Raw genomic sequence first — 15,065 nt, forward strand, 5'->3', positions numbered from 1 at the left:
TCTGTCCCACCTCATCTAACTGCAAACAGGGGCAGCAGGACCAAGCGAGGCCAACGCACCTCCAGCTCAACACCAGCAAGTCGAGTTTTCTCTGCTGGCTAAGGGACAGTTTATGTCACAAAAGAAGGGGATGACAAAGGGAAAAAGAACTAAGACTGCTCAAAATAAACAGACAGCAGATTGGTCTGAATCTACTGATCACAAGAGAGACCTGACAAAGCCTTACCAGGTATGAGCTTTCGGCAAATTGTTAGTGCTGGCATCGATCTGGTGGATTGTGAAGAGTCGTGGGCCTGCAGCACCTGGAATGCAGGAGAGGAGATCTCACTACTGGCAGGCACAACATGAAATGTCTTTGTGGCACTGCAGCAACAAGAGGGGAACTAAAACAATGACAGAAGCTCTGCACAAAGAAAGGTGAAACCATAAACAGGCAGGAAAACTCCCCCAGTGGTGTGGGACACTCTCCCCTCTGCCCAGACAGACAGCCCTGCAGTTATTTAAACCATAGAAAGATAAAGAACAAAGCACTGATAAGAAGAATAAATCAAATGTTTCACACTGTGCAATGCACAATTCTAAATTTTTAATTTAACTTCTCTCACTCTTCGTAGACAACAAAACTTGCACAGCTGTACCTGTCCCTGTTTTACAAGAGGTCTTGAATATCGGCCAATTCCACTGAAATTCCATAGAGGAGTCACAACACCAATTCCTCATAATTTTGTTAAATTTATCTGACCATTAGAGATCCCTTTAATCTCTCTGCTAAAGGAAGAAGACTGCAGCACAGCAATCCTTCACACTTGGTGTGCACTGGAGATGCCACAAAGGACAGGAGAGGTTACAAATGCCCCAACCTGAGCAGAACAGGAATCCTGGCCCGAGCAGACAGACATTAAAAATACAATTCACAGGGTCTGTGTTTCTCATGGGGACTCTGCTGTTAAATAAAGAGTCTGAGCTTGTGCTGTGTGACTGCATTTCAGCCTAAAAGAAGACTGGTGGTATTATCTGGTCTGTTAGAAGCAGGAGGTGTTATCTGGTCCCAGAGCTGTGCAGGTGATGAGGGCTTGTAGAAGTCAGGAATTAAAAACCAGGCTTGTGGAACAACCCCAAGGAGAACCCCTGTAAGATCTCAGCTGCTCAGAACTCCTGCCAGAGAAGGAAGCACAGAACTGAAACAAAAGAGCCATTTACACCTGAATAACAAGGTAACAGAAAGACACCCAAAAAAGGACTGTTTGTGATTGTAATCAGACCGTTAAAATCGCTCTGAAAAAGCCCCGTTGCAGCCCCCCACCGTGCCCGGTGTTACCTTGCAGTGCCTTGAAGCCCTGCAGGGGCACTCGGGAGGAGCCGGTCACGAACTGGAGCAGCCTCGCCCTCCTCTCCTCGTCAAAGAGCTCCACAGCTTTCCAGAACCATTTCACGATGTTGCTGTCTGGGGTACAGTGTTTTAACCTGGTATTTGCCTTCCAGTCATTAACATCAATTTTTCCCAGTCCGCAAATGATGAGCTGTAAATTTTGAAAGAGAATTATTAAGAGTATTTCATCACTGATCAATATAAAAATGGGTTGGGAGGCAGCCAAATGATGAAGAACTGATTGGAAAAAGCTGGCAGATTTTATACAAAGGTAAACCTCTCACTCATCTTAAGCAATGCAGAAATATAACTTTTTTTTTTTTTAATTTTACCTTTGTACATAAACTATTTTTGAAACTGCCTCAATTCAAATTAAAAAAAACAAACAAACAAACAACCCAAACAGCCATTTCAAGCTTAAACAGAAGTGCCTTGGCCTGTCAGTTTAATAATAGAAGCACAGATTCTACCCCTGAATGAAAATGCAGGAATAATTCATATTTGAACTCAGTATTTCTTTCTGGAGTGTAGCTCAGGGTGTAGTTTGGCTGGTGCCACTCTGGATCCCCAAAGGAATCTTATTCCTGTGATACCACACACGTGACATGGATCAGTCTTTCCTGACAGAGCTTTCAGTGCTCCTGGAGATCCACAATGGATCAGGTTAAACTCAGCAGGGATGTGATTATAATTCTGAAGACATTTGCTTGTGACTAAGGACATTGGCCCTTCCCCTTTCTTATTCTGCAGCTGCAAAATGATTCTGGGTTAGGGGCATGGCTGGCTCACTGCTGGGAATGAGAATATTTGGGATAAAGGAGGAGCAATCACCGACATCCAGGGAACAGAAGCACAAGTGAATAATTTACCTGTGGCCACTCTACATGGCAAAACCCTCAGCTCCATAGCTGGCAGACTGTAATGAGATTCCAGTTTAAAGCAAGCTTGGGATCTCTGGATTTGCCTTCAGAGGATATTGTTTAAATGCCAATCCTGATGTTTTGAAGCACATTTGTCTGTGACAGCACCTTTCCTTCTGCTGGATTTACAGGGCCAAACCTCAGCTCTGCCAACCCCCCCATGTGCCTGGCAGCAGTGAAGGCAGTGCAGGAAGGGCTGGGAGCGAGTGCTGGGAGGGGGGAGGCAGAGACAGATTGTTTTCCTGGCAGCACTGAATTAAATATCCCAAAACTGCACCGTGAGAACTCTGCACCAGAATTCTGCTGCAGCAGCAGAGTCTGAACAACCTGAGGTCACTGCAGGGACCTGCACCTTCAGGAACACCCCAGGGCTCTCAGGGGAGGACACACAGCCTCAGTGGCTGCCTGACCTGGTCACCCTTACACTGCCCCTGTTCCCTGTGGGAGCACACCTGGAGCCCCAGGAGCACTGGGATCACAGCTCTGGGTTCCTCAGGCTCCAAGTGCCTCAGGCTCTCACTTGTTACACTTGACGACACAACAACATCGTGCACTGACCTCCAACTCCTTCTCATCAAATGTCTTCAGCAGATGTTGTGGGATTACTTCATTAAATCCCTTCTGGAGCGCCAGGAACTGAGCTTCAATTCCTCGTAAAAACCTCCAGTTCACATAGAGTCTGTGAAAAAGTGCAAATTGGGTTTGGGGAAGATGTTTCACATCCAATAAACCTGCAACTTATCCAGCCCCAAAAAACCTGGCCTCGCTGACAGGATCACAGGAAAAACCAACAACAGCAACAATTACTGCAACAAGTAAAATTCCTCCCCACCGTGGGAAATATAAAAAAAAAAAAAAATACCAGGAGAAGGCCCCTGCTGTACCTGACATATTCCTTCTTGTTCTCCTCTGTCACGGGGATGCTCTTCCCGTTGGGTTTGAGCTCGTGCTGGATGATCTCCCCGTACGCGTTGTGCTCCACGCAGAACGTGTGGTCCAGCACCCCCGTGATGTCGTTCTCGCTGGGGGGAAGGAGTGAGCAAGGGACTGAGTGAAAACACGTTCTCCAAATATATCACAGCCATAACCCATCTGACAGAAGCACAATTTCATTTTTCAATGGCATTTCAAAGCACTGCACGGAAGCAAAAGGGGAACGTGCAGTTTTCCTGTGTTGTATTTTAAAACCGTTATCAGAGTTTCAATGTTATATTTTAATAACATGTTACTCAGTGTTATACTTTAATAACGTGTTACTGTTATTAAAATGTAACATATTTTATAATGGCAAAATTAATAATAGGCAACATTAATAAATTAAAATTTATCAACTCCCCTCCTGTCCCCCGAATTTGAATGCCTTGATCATTTTTAGCCTTAAAGAAGCTGAATTGTGCAAGAAAGATATTTCTTAAGTCTGACCAAGAGATTAAAACACATTTCATTTCCACTGGATTTAGGACCACGATCACATAACTGAGAAAGCATTCCAACATCCTGAGGGTCACTACAGAGTACATACAGTATCCAGACTAAGCTGTTGTGAAGATCAGGATCAACCAATTCCATGTCATCCAAAGTGATTGGCTTCCCAAGCAACTGCTTGTAGAAAGGCAACGTGAAGCCCCCGTCGATGTAGTGCCCGTGGAACACAGCCATGCCCATGATCCGGCCCACGAAGTGGAAATAGGACAAGTGCTCCTGGAAGGGACAGGAGGGACAAAGTCAGACCTCCAGCTCATGGCTGCTGAGCAGGAGATAAAATTTCAATACGAAGAAAAGAAAAAAAAAACAAACACAACTCCAAACCCAACCCAGAGCGTTTGGTTTTGTTTTCACACACATCTTGCTCCCAGTCCAGAAGTCAGACCAGTAAGAATCAAAACAGACTTCATTTCTCCCAAAGGAAACATAAATCAACATCTTTACGGAAAATTAAGAACAGATTTGAGAAGTTTCTTTGATCACTACTGAATTATCATGTAATTGTACAGATCCAGTGTCCAGCAACACCAGTGTCAGAATTTGGCTCCTGAGCCTGGAAGGCTCTGCAGATGTGTTTAATTCAGCCCCAAAGCCCTCATCCCCAGGACAGGCACCGCCGTACCGGGTTGACGGCGGAGTCGGGGTTGATTTGCAGGGTATAAATATCATCTCGGGAATACTGGAAGAGCCCATAATATGGATTCAACATCTCATGGGACAACAGGTAGAGCCACTCCCTGGAGAAAAGAAAACAATTTATTGGTACTTTGTAGACCAACGCATTCCTACACTGAGAATCTCTGCAACAGAGTCTGATTCTTTTCATCTTAAACATAAATGTGCAGGAAGTTATCTCTGAACACGCTGAGATTAGGCTGAAATCAGAATTATTTTTATTGGCTCAGTAACCACACAGCACCTGACAGCTGATGGATTTGCCAGCTTTCCAAGATTTTTCTCCAGGTTACTTATTTCCAAGAGTTTCTGACTGTGATTCTCCTTCATCCATTACACACCAAGACAAGACACCACGTATTCACTTGACCATATTACACAGACTTTTAGAATCAAACCTTTTAATATAAACCACCCTTAGGTAATGAATATATTTGGTTTGAGTTTTAATTACATAATCACAAATCAATAAATAATGGTCTGAGAATTGGGAATGTCACTTTTTATAAGTGAAGAATAACCTCAGACTATTGACAGACTATTGCCCACCAACTGCTCGTTTTTAACATCTTGCTTCAAACTGCAGTGACAATTTGCAAAAAACCATATTTTTTGCTTAAAATTGTTCCACAAACCTGAATACTTAGTGGTATAAATTCTCAGGCACCCAAACTTTACTAACCAAAGACAGTAATTTCAACAGATATCAAAACCTGTGTCACAGATGTCTGATGTGATCTGTAACTTGTGTTTTGATTTATTTCCAAAAAATCAGTGCTTTTTTGATGCAGTTTTTCTTTCAAAAGACTATCTAAAGCTATATATTCCTCTGAAATACAATCTGTTACAGAAATAAATATAAATAAGGATAATGTCAAAGAACCAGGGCTGACACCAGGCTGGTTTAGGGTTCAAAGCACGGGGGTTGTCAGCGGGGTTGGGGTGCAGGGAAGAGGCAGAGGAGTGACTTTACCTGGCAACTCCTCCATAATCAAGGCCTTCCTCCCCACGGAATTTGATCATTAATCGTTTCCACAGGTCTTTTGGCCTCATCTTCATGACTTGCCTGTAGGACTCCTGTAAACACACAACACTTCCTTTCATTAAACTGCTCCTTACAGGCTGGAAGCTACTGCTGTGTATTGGAAGGGAAGGGAGTCTCAGGATCACAGTCTGAAGGGGATACTGTTAAAGGGGACACTATTTTCCTAAATACCAACCAGTTTCTCAAATCACAGACTGTTACTTCATTTTCTAAAAATGTGATAATGTTGGACAGTATAATTTTCAAATAAAACAGAGAGGAGAAGATCCACCTCCTGTTCAATATCCAGAGGTGAACAGTGAGCAGAATGTTCCCTCTCTCATTCTCATGGAACTTATAAAAAAATTAAAATCTGTGTCAGTAAACTCCTTTTGTTTTGCATAAAGGCTTGTAATTTTTGCAGCCTGAAAAGCAACAGAGGAGCTCCTCCTCTGGGCATAACACACGTGCCAACCATCAGGAAACACCTTAAGAACAGAAGCAGCAATGCCATCCCAGTAAATACAGAATTACTCCTCTATCAGTAAGAGCTCACCAAGAAAACACAGAAACAAAGTTGAAAGGCAGAACAAATGCTCATTTTTAAAAAGGAATTAAACAACAAAAAAAAAAAAGCTGAGTTCTTATTTATATCCAGTATCAGCTCCAACCTCTGGCTCTGCAGGACAGAAGAGGCAGGTGGGTGTGCTGGGACCCAACACACTGGACTGAACAAGAACACAAAATTCCCAGTGCTGTCCCCTTCCCTCCCTTGCTTTTTCAGTTGCTTATGAACCAGTCTGACTGTCTCCAAAGGGAAGACCAACACAAATCCTTCTTGGCTGGGAAAAACTGTGACAACACAGAGGGGTGATCAAGTCTGTGGGTGGGGTAAAAATGCAACAGGGATGGGTGGGATGGGTGAAAGTTCTCAAAAGGACAAACTGTTCTCCAGGAAAGGCCAATGAAGTATAACTGTGTTTAATCAAGACAACAGAATGATTCTGCTGAATAATGCCCCAAACCCAGAAGGCAGATATCCCACAGTGGGCACCCACTGGCCATTCAGATGCCCATACAGTTCATATAATTGGTCTGATTCTGGAGAAAACAACAAAAAGGAAAAGAAAAAAGTCAACTAGAATTGAGATTGATAATAAGTAATCCAAAGGCTGAAGAGGAACCCTGTTAAACAGTAATTTTACCTCAGGTACCATATATCTCAGAGCACTAATAACTGGTGTTCAATTTGTAACATCCCCTCTGGAACAGACATACATCCAAGGAAGAAGTGAGGCAGGATCTTCAGATCCATGAAGTGCCTGAACTCCTTCCTCAGTCCCTGCCACAGGCTCTACATCTCCAGCCACAGAGAAAGCACCCCTTGGTTTTCTTCTTCTCCATAGGGTAAATACATACTTTGTAGACCAATGCATTCCTACATGGAGAATCTCTGCAATAGAGTCTCATTTTTTTAATCTTAAACACCAGTGTGAAGGAAGTTATCTCTGAACATGCTGAGATAAGGCTGAAATCAGAGTAGTTTTTTTACTGGCTCAGTAACCACACACAGCACCTGACAGCTGACAGATTTCCCAGATTTCCAAGATTTTTCTCCAGGTTCTTTATTTAATCTTAAATTTACTTTAATTACACAGCCGACATCCCCTTGAAATGCTTCCTCTTTCACAAAATTCCAGCTTCAACCGCAGCCTTCGAGATTCCACCCGAGCGAACGTTACGAACGACCCTCCTGCCCTTCCCTCCGTGTTAAGAAAGGGGCCAAAAACCTCCAGTTACCTCAAAAATCTCCTCCCTGGAGACCTCGATGCGACAGTGCCCAGCCTGGGGCTGCTGCTGGGACAGCTCCTGCCTCAGGATCTTCAGCTTCTGCACCAGGTCCCGCTTGTAGCGCGGCACCGTCAGGCACTCGGCCTCGTCCGGGAGCTGGCACAGGGACACCACCTGCTGCTGCTGCTGGTGCTGCTGGTCCTTCAGCTGGTTCTGCCGGCTGCAAACACACACACACTGGCTGCACACACTCAGTTCATACCCCTCTCCTCTCAGAGGTCAAGCTTTGTATCTGAACACTTTCAATTTACTGCGATTATTACGGTGATTGCACTAAAAACGTCCGTCCGGGGCCGGTAAAGGATCAATTCAGAGAGATTTTATCCTGACTGAAGACGTGTAGTTCTGTCTTTCTTGGCAAGTATCTGTTGTTTTTAGGGCTTGTTATTTCTCTTAGTGCTACTCTGCAAAGTATGTAAAAGGTTACAGCCCAGACAATAAGGTATTATCCATACAATTTTACTACTGAGCTGCTGACACTGAATTTCTCAGATACCATTTCCATATTTCCTTTGCGTGTTTTCCCTCCCTCCATTTTAAAATTCAGGGATCTGCCAAACACTCTGCCTCTAATCTCCAGTCAATACCATAGTCTGTTTTACATGGCTTGTCTGGAAAAGAGTAAGCTTACAAAAAGATGTTTGTACTGGCAGCTTGGCAAGGACCTTGTCCCTTGTACCTGGCCTAGTCTGGACCACAGGAATGTGGGAGTTCACATGGAACTAATTGGCACAGATAAACAAGTATTTTTACTAGCAATTCGAAGAGATTTACAAAATCTGTCTTCTTACTAGGAAAAGTAAATGGATCATGTTGCAGAGATGTGCTCTCTGTGTCTTGCACACAGCGAGTGGATATTTTTACGGTTTATAGTATGGCATTCTCAAACAACACAGGATAAAAACTCTATTCTCCCTAAACCACGAGAAGAATATCTCTGTGTGTAGCACATGAGAATACTCTAAATTTACTGTGTAAATAAGAAATGCTACAATTCAGAATGCTCTCCAGTGGAACTTTTTTTTTCCCCCAACAGAGACCAAAAAATATTAGAGGGAACCAAACAGTTTGAATATATTTTATAATTTCAGCCTATTGTCTGTTTTAAAACAAAGCCTAGCTGAAAGCTCTCCTGGACAACCAAAATTCACCTCTATGTTAGCAATAATAACACCTCTTTAATCCTGGGCTCTAAGGAAGGAACAACACACTGAAATCCTACTTTGTTACTATGTCCTGGGATGCAGAACTTCAGAAGTCAGCTCAGTGTTGTTATTTTCGGTGTTCTGTTTGCTTCTGGTGTTGTTTCTTTACATAAGGCTACCTTAACTTTATTTGCAAGCTGAACACATTGGTCTTACAATGAACTACGCTTATTTTAAGTTTTATTTCCTGAAAAACCAAGTCATTACAATAATTTAGAGACACACACTCCTGTGGTTCCAGATTGTGGCTCTGTGTCATTTGTGCATGGCAATGTTCACTTGGAATTAGGTTTAAATATGAATGTCATTTAAACTGTATTTACTTGATAGACAAATTAAAGCCAAATCTTTATGCTCTGTTCTGAATTTTCTAATTCCATAGGGAGGAATATGGGAAAATATTCCTTGGATATGCCTACCAGAGAAGGTCGTATCCTAAAGTGAGCATCATCCCTGCTGCCTTTAAGAGTAAAAAGACACAGTCCCCCAAGCACAAAGCCAGTCAGTCTTAAAGGAAATGTAATCTCTGAAATGAGCATAAATTTAGGATTTATGCATCAAAATTAAACCATTATGTTTCTCCTCCTAGTACTTCCCAAAATAAGGAAATACAAGGAGGAGAAAAATAAAATGCCATCCTCCATATTAGACTACAAATAATCAGTGCAGTATTAGCTAAACAATCTGCAGTGCTTAAAGTCATTAAACCTCATTTCTCAGTTTGTTTGCACAGCTGAATGACTTTGCTTGATTCCATACAGTGCTTTAAGGATACAACTAAATACTTTTCAGGTGCCACAACTATCAAAATCTATCACAAACTCTCGGTCCATATTTTAAAACAGAACTGGGTAACAAGTTTGATTGTTTTCATAACTTACAATGTCATCACTGGAGGAACAAAGGGCTTTACTCAGCTCAGTAGAAAAGTCGGTATCACTGAGAGTAAACTTTTTCTCATGCCTTTGAACCTAAAACACCATCCCACCCAAATACTACATTCTTTCTTAAAAAATTTACAAAATGTCAGGCCCAAGGCAAATTCCTTTTGTTGTTGTTCTTTAAAGAACAAACAAGGAGGTGGGCTTAAGGCAGGGGAAGCTTTCACATATCCTGTTTGGTGCAATAAAAGAATAAACACCCGAGATGATTTATCAGGCAGCAACTTTGCTGATGACACTGATGGGTGAGTTTCTGAAATCCTCCTCTAATGAAAGACAGATGGACAAATGAAAAAACTTCAGCACACTGCAGGAGCACTTTAAGTTTAAATAAATGCAAAATGGTTCTGTGAGTCTGGAAATCAGAAGCCAAATTGGATTTTCCAGATGACAAAGGCAGCTCTGTGTCTGTCCTCCACAATCCAGGTACAACTGGCCACTGTGACCCTTCTGCCATTTCCCAATGAACCTGCCTGTGAAGTCTGTCAAAGACAGCCCAGCTGGCTGAATTTTTCACAGTTTAAGAAGAGCACTGCTGTAGCTAAGAGGGTCTGAAGATTTCTTCAAGTAAAATATCTAAATCTGAATTGATTTAAGGAACTTTTCTATGTTTCAAACATGAACATGCTCCTCCACTGGTAAGTTATTTTCAAGATAATGTTCATTTCAAACCACCAGTTTGGATTAATCTTAAATTAGTAATGATTTCTTTGTTTTCAATTAATAAAAATTGTCAGAGTGGCAATGGATGATGGAAGCTTACTGAAATCCTGTAACATACACATATATAACCACTGATTTCTCTAAACAAAAATACGTATTTGTCAATATTTAGACTCTTCTCCCTGTTGGGGTGGGAGTCCAAGTGTATATTGGGTAAAAGCCAGACAGCTTTTGTGTAATGCATAAAGGACATGTTGACTCCTGGATATTACTTTCCATTCCTCCGTTTTGTCTTTTCAGTGCCTGTTGCCATTATTCTTTCCTTCAGCTTTTCTTGCCAATGATTCACTTCCTTAAAGGACTATTCCTCCTACTTACTCCTTGCCCAGGGCTTTCCCTGTAACCAGCTCTTCATTGTTTCTTCCACTTAACACCCACTCAACACTTTACAGGTGTTTCCCAGGAGTATTAAAAGGTGTCAGCAGGAGAAACAAAAGAGTCAAAACTCCCAAATAGCTTAGCCAAGCCGATAGCCACGTCTGGGCAAAAAGAGAAGTGTTTGTTTCTTTTTGGTTTCCATTTTTAGTAGAAAATCCCCACTGTGTAACGAGTGCCGAGGGAATAAAACAAGAGCCAGAATTCTTTTTGAGTTTCCCCTTCTCTTTTGAAAACTGAGATATGAAAACGTGATATTGAACCACTAAGGCAGAAAAAATGCAGTGCCTATTCTATTTTATTCTTTTCGTAAAAAAACCGATTTAAATTGTTGGGGTTTTATTTTGACAGCATCTCAACTAGGCCTGCTCTGAATCTGAAGGGAGGAGCTGAATTATTCCTCCTTTATTCCAGGAGGATAGTTGGGCAGTTGTGCACCAAGCCATCAGTATTTCACACCACTGGCTCACGTGCAACGTCATATTTTAAAAACAAGTTCTCCACAACTGAAATAGAATGAAGAATAAAGAAAACAAAGTGTCCCGCTTGCTGTTAGGAAAAAAAAAAAATTCACGGGCCAATGTTTCCAACGGGACAGTACTTGCTTCCCTCCCCCTCTGCATCACACCAGCCACATTCCTGCCTAAATGCTCCTTGAGATTTGTTTTCAAGAGCAACCAAACTGGTCTTTGCTGTGGAAGAACACTCCTTAAATCACCCTGAAAGGCAGAATGAATCCTGATATAAACCCAGCACCCCGAGAGTCACCTTCTTCTCTCCATTGCACTCAACATGTGCAGAGACTTTAGACTCAGCTTAAGACCTGAGACTCACTTTAAGACTAAGTGCAGGTTCGCAGAGAGCCGCGGGTCTGTGAACTGCGTCGTCCTGTTGTTATGGTCAACAAAATAAACTCTGCCTGTGGCTGTATTTCGGATCTCCCATCCAGGAGGCAGTGGACCAAGCTCCTCACAATTGATGTTGCTAAGATCCCTGTAAAAACAAATATAAAATGAAAAATACCTCAGCAATTGGCCTCCGAGCCAAACAAGCGTAAATGTAACAGAACAATTCCATGAAGTCTGAGAAAATGTATTGTTTCAGAAACTTGAGCTGTTCAGCTGGAATCTCTACTCCCAAGGTGCAAGCCCACCACAGCAAAAACACACATCCCAGAACACATGCCGTGGGGAAAAAAGTCCTTATCAAATAACCCTCATTTTTACAAACCAACTTCAGCTGTTAAATTAATACAGGCTTCAAACAAAAATAAAGGCCATTGCCATATATGTCAAAATGGAATTGCAGTTCTGCACCAGTTCTGACAAGAAAGCATTTTTAAAACAACATTAGTCACGTAAGGAACTGTGAATCACACTTTATAATAAACTCCTACAAAACAAAACTATATTTCTGTAGAGTTACAGTTTCCATGAAGAATTACACATGGGATGGGTGTCTATGGCACTGGCAATTTTGCCCCCAAACCCCAAGTGCTGGTGGGAAGCAAACAGCTCTCTAACAAAGTATTTCAAATCAAGTATTATCTGAACAATGACTCAGCTCTGCCCCAAGCAATGCAGAGGTGGCTCAGTAGGCCTCAAGAAAAATTCTGCTGAAATTAGAAAGATGCAGATTCATTCCAGAGCTTCACTGAAAATAAATACTGGTCTCCAAAAATGTCCACTCACTGATTATTCATGGACATAATTCACACCTCAGATCCCTCGCACTGTCCAGGGCAGCTCTTTCGAAAGGTTCAGCTCTCCCAGTGTCCTGGGAGTTGAGGGAGGAAACAGCCAAGGGACAGAATGGCTCAAAAGGTGCCACCTGCAGGGATTCCAGAGACTGGAGAGTCACTAATGGAAACACTAAGCTCTGGGACTGAACTCCTGCTGCTATTCCCCATAAACACACTGCTGCTGGACCACAGGGCTCATTTTTGTTGACTACATGATTGTGGCTATTAGCATAAAAATACAATATTCCCCAGAAATGACATCAATTCCACCCTCATGCAAACAGCCAAATTTTGTTCTCAGACATGCTCATGCAGTTTGTGCTGCCACACCTCAGGGCAGAGCTAACTTAGACTGCACACAGAACTATAACACCCCAAACTTAAGGATTACTCTTCAAATATTTTTTTCCAGTGCCTGATCTTGGATAATACACAAGCCATGGGCTTCCTAAGGCACAACTGCAGCCTCAGGCCTGCAGGTAACACATCAAAGCAAGGGATGGTCTCATAACACAGAAACAGGAACAAAAGACTAATTCCAAACACAATGAAGTTGTGGCCATGAGGCATTTCATTCTTCCTGGGACACCCATTTCCATGGGAAGGAACATCAGCGATTGTCAAAGTTAGTGCAGTTCTCACAGATGCCAGCGCTGGCTGCCAGTTTTAAACCACACACATCTCACACCACCATCCACAGGCTTTAAGAGCCAAGTGTTTTCAACAGGATTTCTTGGTTATATAAAGAACAATCAGAAGCTATCAATAATTTCCATTATTCTCCTTTCAAACATGAGAAATAATCCTGTGTACAGTAATGACCAATATGTACATGTGTATCGTGTAAATAAGGACATTAAATCAAAAAGACTTCATATTTATCTTCTCCCAAGTGTTGAGAGAGCTGCAACAGGAATAGCAGTTTGACTGTTCAAATCCAACCCAGTTTTCACTGAGTATCTCAATAAAACTTCTTCTGGAAGTGTTCAGATTCTACCTACTGTTTCATTATTTTGCAGAGTATTAAAATCTGGACTTGGCTCTAATTCACATGCAATATCTAGAATCAGTGAACTATACCTGTTTGCAAAACACTACTGTAATTTCTTTCTTCATTTTCCATCTTTCATTAAAAATAACAACTTGAAGAACCGAGGAAGAGACACTCATTGATTTTGATGAATGACTTGTTAAAATGACATATTAAGGGCCAAGAATCAGGAATATAATATTAGACAGAGGAGAGCAGTGCTTAAATGATTTTTATGTGAACCTTAGGGGTACTTCCATCATTTCTTACCTGGGTACTCTTGGATCATGCCACGTGCTGACACCAGTCTGAGTATGCAGAAAATAGACCTGACCTTGCTGAGTCGTCCTTTGTTCTGTGAAGTCAAGACAAATTAATAAATGTAAGAACAAAACTGCAACATGAAAACCAATGAATTAATCAATGTTAAGAACAAAAAAATGCAATATGAAAGCTCACAAAGACCAATTTCCCTAAACTGAGGAATCAAAAGGATCTCACGTATGAGGAGAAGACTCATCCCATTTTCCCAGTTTCTGGAGATCCCCCCACATTAAAGAATTCTGATTTTCATACCATATCCTTCAGGTAGATCAGGAGGAGTGTGCAAGTGTGTCCTGCTCATGTAGTTCCTGTGCCTCTGGGACCGGACCCTCCTCTCAGCCAGCCGGGGGTCCGACGCCTGCCCGCAGGTCGCGCCGTTGGTGCCTGTGATCGGAGTGTTCTCGTCCACAAAGCAGCTCAGTGGCCTGCCTGGGCTGGAGTACTCGGATGCTGGCCTGGGGAAAAGGGGAACATTGCACCCTCACTGGATGTGGGCCACAGGACAAACCTGGTGGGAGCTTCATCTCGGGGCTCTCGGGAAAGCTCTGCGGGAGCCGCTGCCTCGCCAAGCAGGACACCTGCACTGGAGCAAAGCTGCTGTTCTGGGCTCACCAGAGGAATCACTGAGAATCACAGAATGTGCTGAGCTGGAAGGACCCACAAAGACCACCCAGTCCAACTTCTGGCCCTGCACAGGCCTATTCCCAAGATTCACACCCTGTGCCCCAGAGGTTCATCCAAACCCTCCTGGAGCTCTGGCAGCCTTGGTGCTGTGCCCACTGCCCTGGGGAGCCTGGTCAGTGCCCAACCACCTCTGGGAGAAGAACCTTTGCCTGAGATCCAACCTGACCCTGTCCTGACACAGCTCCAGCCATTCCCTGGGGTCCTGTCCCTGTTCCCCCCAGAGCAGAACTCAGGGCCTGCCCCTCCTCTTCCCTCACGAGGAAGCTGTAACTGCAATGAGGTCTCCCCTCAATCTCCTCTTCACCCCCAAACTTTCTCATCTTGCCTTCATATGGCTCAGGAAGTGACCAGGCCTTGTTATTCCTTCTAGTTTTTAAGGAAGGTTATTAGAAGAGGATGCTGAAAAAGGGTGAAGCAAGATAAAAAGCTGTTGCTCTTGAGAGCTCGACTGCAAGAGGGAACACTGAACTGTGTGATTTCATCTCTCAGTGCTGCTCCCAAAAGGATTTAAAATGGGTTAAAGGGGGATTGACAAGGTCACTTGAAATCCCCAAAACAAATTATACAGTTTACATTTGTTTCTCCACTGTTAATGTGTCTGGAGCTTAGAGCAGGTATTTTAACATACCAGAAAAAATAAAAATAGGTAAATTAAAAAGCTGTTCAATCCCTTCACTCCAAAACTGCATGAGAGCTGGCAGTGTTAACAGTACAGATT

At 42.7% G+C, this 15,065-nt stretch overlaps 1 protein-coding gene across 1 annotated transcript in view; it reads right to left on the reverse strand.

Annotated features, from left to right (window-relative positions):
* SMURF2 (SMAD specific E3 ubiquitin protein ligase 2) overlaps positions 1-15,065 on the reverse strand; it is a 59,056-nt gene that overhangs the window by 3,878 nt on the left and 40,113 nt on the right. Inside the window, exons 8-18 of the mRNA XM_032706548.1 lie at positions 13,916-14,118; positions 13,610-13,694; positions 11,403-11,561; positions 7,274-7,484; positions 5,423-5,526; positions 4,397-4,511; positions 3,812-3,990; positions 3,174-3,311; positions 2,848-2,968; positions 1,319-1,520; positions 227-302 (exon numbers count right to left, since the gene is read on the reverse strand). Coding sequence (XP_032562439.1) covers positions 227-302; positions 1,319-1,520; positions 2,848-2,968; positions 3,174-3,311; positions 3,812-3,990; positions 4,397-4,511; positions 5,423-5,526; positions 7,274-7,484; positions 11,403-11,561; positions 13,610-13,694; positions 13,916-14,118 — 1,593 coding nt within the window. The remainder of the gene's footprint in view (positions 1-226; positions 303-1,318; positions 1,521-2,847; positions 2,969-3,173; positions 3,312-3,811; positions 3,991-4,396; positions 4,512-5,422; positions 5,527-7,273; positions 7,485-11,402; positions 11,562-13,609; positions 13,695-13,915; positions 14,119-15,065) is intronic.

Source organism: Chiroxiphia lanceolata, chromosome 19, assembly GCF_009829145.1.
Source record: "Chiroxiphia lanceolata isolate bChiLan1 chromosome 19, bChiLan1.pri, whole genome shotgun sequence".
Classification (NCBI taxonomy): domain Eukaryota; kingdom Metazoa; phylum Chordata; class Aves; order Passeriformes; family Pipridae; genus Chiroxiphia; species Chiroxiphia lanceolata.